Below are 3,843 nucleotides of genomic sequence, written 5' to 3' on the forward strand. Positions count from 1 at the left end.
GTCAAATTTAATGATGGGTGAAGTAACGTATTGTTGCTTTGGGTCATTTTCAAAATTCTTTATGGGGGATTGAACAAAAGGATTCTCTTGAGCTGATGCATCTTATGGTCAGTTTTACCAGCCTACGCCTGGACATAGCCAGCTATATGGACATGGATATAATTACGGACTGTCGTCTTCTTTTTTAAGAGTGGTGAATCTTTTTTGAATCCCAAACGCATATCCACTCGCTGATTGCATTCATGTCTTGAAATCGGGGATGAATTGTTCGTATTGAAAATGCTTCTTTGGATTGTGTTGCTGAAGGCGGCTCTTTGTGTTGCTATTGGAAATGTTACAAGGGACGTTTGTAAGGAGCAGATCTGCTCCTGCAATGCAATAGAAGGCGATCTGCACATTGACTGTGAAAAGAGGAGCTTCAGCAATCTCCATCATTTGACTGGTCCGAGTTCCCAGTTTTATCATTTATTACTCCACGGGAATTCTTTGTCCAGACTTTTCCCCAATGAGTTTGCTAACTTTTACAATGCTGTCAGCTTACATTTGGAGAACAACGGCTTACACGACATTGTCCCTGGCGCCTTTCTCGGACTGCAGCTTGTCAAACGGCTGCACATAAACAACAACAAAATACGGTCTTTTAAAAAGAACACGTTCCTTGGTTTAGACGACTTGGAATATCTCCAAGCTGATTTTAATCTACTGAGAGACATTGACCCATCTGTGTTCAGGGACTTAAGTAAACTTGAAGTTTTGATCCTAAATGACAACCTTATAACTGCACTTCCTATAAATGTGTTTCAACACGTACCCATCACGCACCTTGACCTACGGGGAAATCGAATAAAAACGTTGCCTTATGAAGGAATTCTAGAACAAATACCTGGCATAGTAGAGGTTTTATTGGAGGACAACCCCTGGGACTGTGACTGTGACCTGGTATCCCTAAAGGAATGGCTGGAGAATATCCCACAGAACGCTCTTATCGGGAGTGTCCTTTGCGAGGCACCAACACGACTGCAGGGAAGGGACTTAAACGAGACATCAGAGGCAGACCTGTGCCCTTCAAAGAGCGGGATAGACTCGGGCATGGATGCACCTCCCACCCAAGACGAGATCTCCGATCCTGGACCCAGTCCAACGCCTTTTAAAAACGGTGGTGACACAGAATCCGAAACTCCGGGAAATAGGCATAAGCACGAAAACTGGCAGCGAAACCCACAGAAAACGAAACCCACTGCTATGGCAACGGGGACAGGGGAGAAGGACCAGCTGTCCAACGCATCCTGTCCCCACTCATGCAGCTGCAAACTGATCGGGACCAGACAAGGACTCGGGGTCAACTGCGAGGGCAGGAAAATAGAAAGCGTGGTCAATTTAAAACCGAAACCCATTATTGCGCACGAGCTGAATCTGCGTGACAACAACATTCACACTGTGAGAAAGAACCACCTCAAAGGCTACAACAGTCTCAATTTACTTGATTTGGGGGGAAACAACATAAAAACGCTAGAAAATGGCACTTTCCAAAATCTCACTGAGTTAAGGTGGCTGTACATGGACAAAAACTACCTGGATACATTAATGGCGGAAATGTTTGTGGGACTGCAGAATTTGGAATATCTCAGTTTGGAATATAATGACATTCAGCTCATCATGGCCGGCTCATTCAGTCCCATGCCGAATTTGAGGGTCCTATTTCTTAACAACAACTTGCTTAAATCTCTACCTGTGGATGTGTTTCAAGGGGTGGCTTTGTCCAAAATCAGCCTGCACAACAATTATTTCACATATCTCCCAGTGCCTGGTGTTTTAGATCAGCTCAACTCCATTATACAAATTGATTTGCATGGAAACCCATGGGATTGCTCGTGTAAGATTGTTGCTTTCAAACAGTGGGCAGTTAAACTTGGGCCAGACGTCATTGTAAGTGATCTAAAATGCGAGTCCCCACCGGAGTCTTGGGCGCGGGATTTTCGGCGCATTAGCAATGAGCTACTGTGTCCACGGCTGAAAGACAACATCTCTCCCACCTCCCTCTCCAAGAACAGCACTTTCCCTGTAGACACAGGGACACGGTCCAACAACTATCTGGAACCCAGCAGAGTATCCATCTCTGTACTGGTGCCTGGCTTGCTGCTGGTCTTTGTCACGTCGGCATTTACTGTTGTGGGAATGCTCGTCTTTATCTTACGGAATCGTAAACGATCAAAGCGAAGAGATGGCAACTCATCGGCCTCAGAGATAAATTCTCTACAGACTGTATGCGACAGCTCAGCTTACTGGCATAGTGGATTCAACGCAGACGCACCGCATAGGAATTATGACTGTGGAGCCCACTCCCTTTCCGACAAGTAACGTTATGCTTAAACATGTAAGGACAGCTCATGCTGGAATACAAACTAGAGAAATAAGCAAATAAACTGCGTGCCATGAAAAAAAGTGAAACGACTGAGGGGAAAAGACGCATTGCCTACTTCAAAGCTTCTTAGTCGCTTCTTTCGGAATTAGCCTATTTTTTGTGTTCTCCAGTTGACTGTAGTTGTCAACGAGCCTCTGCTAAAGAACTAAGTGTAATATATGTAAAGATCCCCTCCCCCTACCCAGTACAGACATTTGCCGCAATCAGACCGAACATCAGAGGAAGGAGGACTTGGAAATGGTGCACGAGCATGAATGTAATGTAAATAAAACTGTATCATATCTGCATGATTCGCATGGTCTCAACACACACTGGGATCCATACCATAGTTACAAAGAAACAAACTCGAACCTTCTTTCGTGTTATCAATATAAATATATATAAATATAAAACTATATATGAATATATTCAAAGTGCCATTTCTCTATTTTTTGTGACAAAACGCAGTTAGGATTTGTATTTGTTGTTTTATTCTGTTATAAAGCGGAAATGAACAAAAAAAGATGGGAGGAAACTTGTAAATGCATGTTCTTTCTGTTTATCATTTGATTGTTGATTGATATCAGGATTATTTATACTTTTCGCAGACTTTGGACATCTGCTGAGTCACCTCCTTATGAATGTAAAATGTGTTATCTTATGGTGTGCCAATTGTTGACATTCAGATATATGGGACGCAGACAAGCATGACCAACTAACGTCACTCCAGTGCTTATGCTGCGAAGTTAATGTAGCCACAAACGGTTCCTGATTTTGTGTGGTTATGGGTTGCAATGGATGAAATGATACTGTCTGCCAGAAAAGGGATAGACACGGTGGTTTTGTAATGGCCTATTTTTCAAAAGTAAAGTGTTTTCAATTAAAGCAATGTTTCGGTATGTGCAGAGTCAGGAATAGGTAATGGTACAAGTACTGGGTGCGACTAGAATGCTTTTTTATGACCATAAAGAAGTGCTCCCCCACGAAGACTATTATCCACTTTAACTATTGTGAGCTTTTGTAAAGCCATCTATTTCGTCCAAATATGTCAAAATGAAATTACATTTTATAACTAACATGTCCGTAATGTAGAGCAGGAAGTGTAAATATGTAACCCTAACACGAGACACATCAAGGGAGACAGACCACTGCATTTGACTTGTGCCAGAGAGGCGGATGAGAGGGACCGCTATTCTGGAGAAGTTCCTCTCAAGGTGTCGCTGTTGTATCTCCGCCCGTTCAAATGATGAGAGCAAAAGGTGTACTGAGGTGGGATAGCGTCTGCAGCTTGGCTCTTGTCATGAAAGAATGCATGGACAATGAATACGTGCATCGGGATCTGCGCCAGCGAGAGAATTATCAAGAATTGCGTCGTCGAGTATTTTTAAGATTACATTTTACAAACAAATACATGTATAGAGAAAAAAACGCAAGGAAGTACC

The 3,843-nt window shown here is 42.9% G+C and overlaps 1 protein-coding gene across 1 annotated transcript; it reads left to right on the forward strand.

Annotated features, from left to right (window-relative positions):
• Positions 1-279: 279 nt before the first annotated feature.
• On the forward strand, positions 280-2,358 carry slitrk1 (SLIT and NTRK like family member 1). Its single transcript, XM_076303603.1, has one exon. The coding sequence runs from the start codon at positions 280-282 to the stop codon at positions 2,356-2,358; it is 2,079 nt and encodes a 692-aa protein (XP_076159718.1).
• Positions 2,359-3,843: the final 1,485 nt, after the last annotated feature.

Source organism: Alosa pseudoharengus, unplaced genomic scaffold (assembly GCF_046254945.1).
Source record: "Alosa pseudoharengus isolate Yale_2024_CS ecotype anadromous, Long Island Sound unplaced genomic scaffold, YU_APseudo_1.1 YU_APseudo_1.1_scf_24, whole genome shotgun sequence".
NCBI lineage: Eukaryota > Metazoa > Chordata > Actinopteri > Clupeiformes > Clupeidae > Alosa > Alosa pseudoharengus.

Bases quoted from the DNA above. Each gene is read 5' to 3' on its own strand.
- slitrk1 (XM_076303603.1), top strand. From the start codon at position 280: ATGCTTCTTTGGATTGTGTTGCTGAAGGCGGCTCTTTGTGTTGCTATT.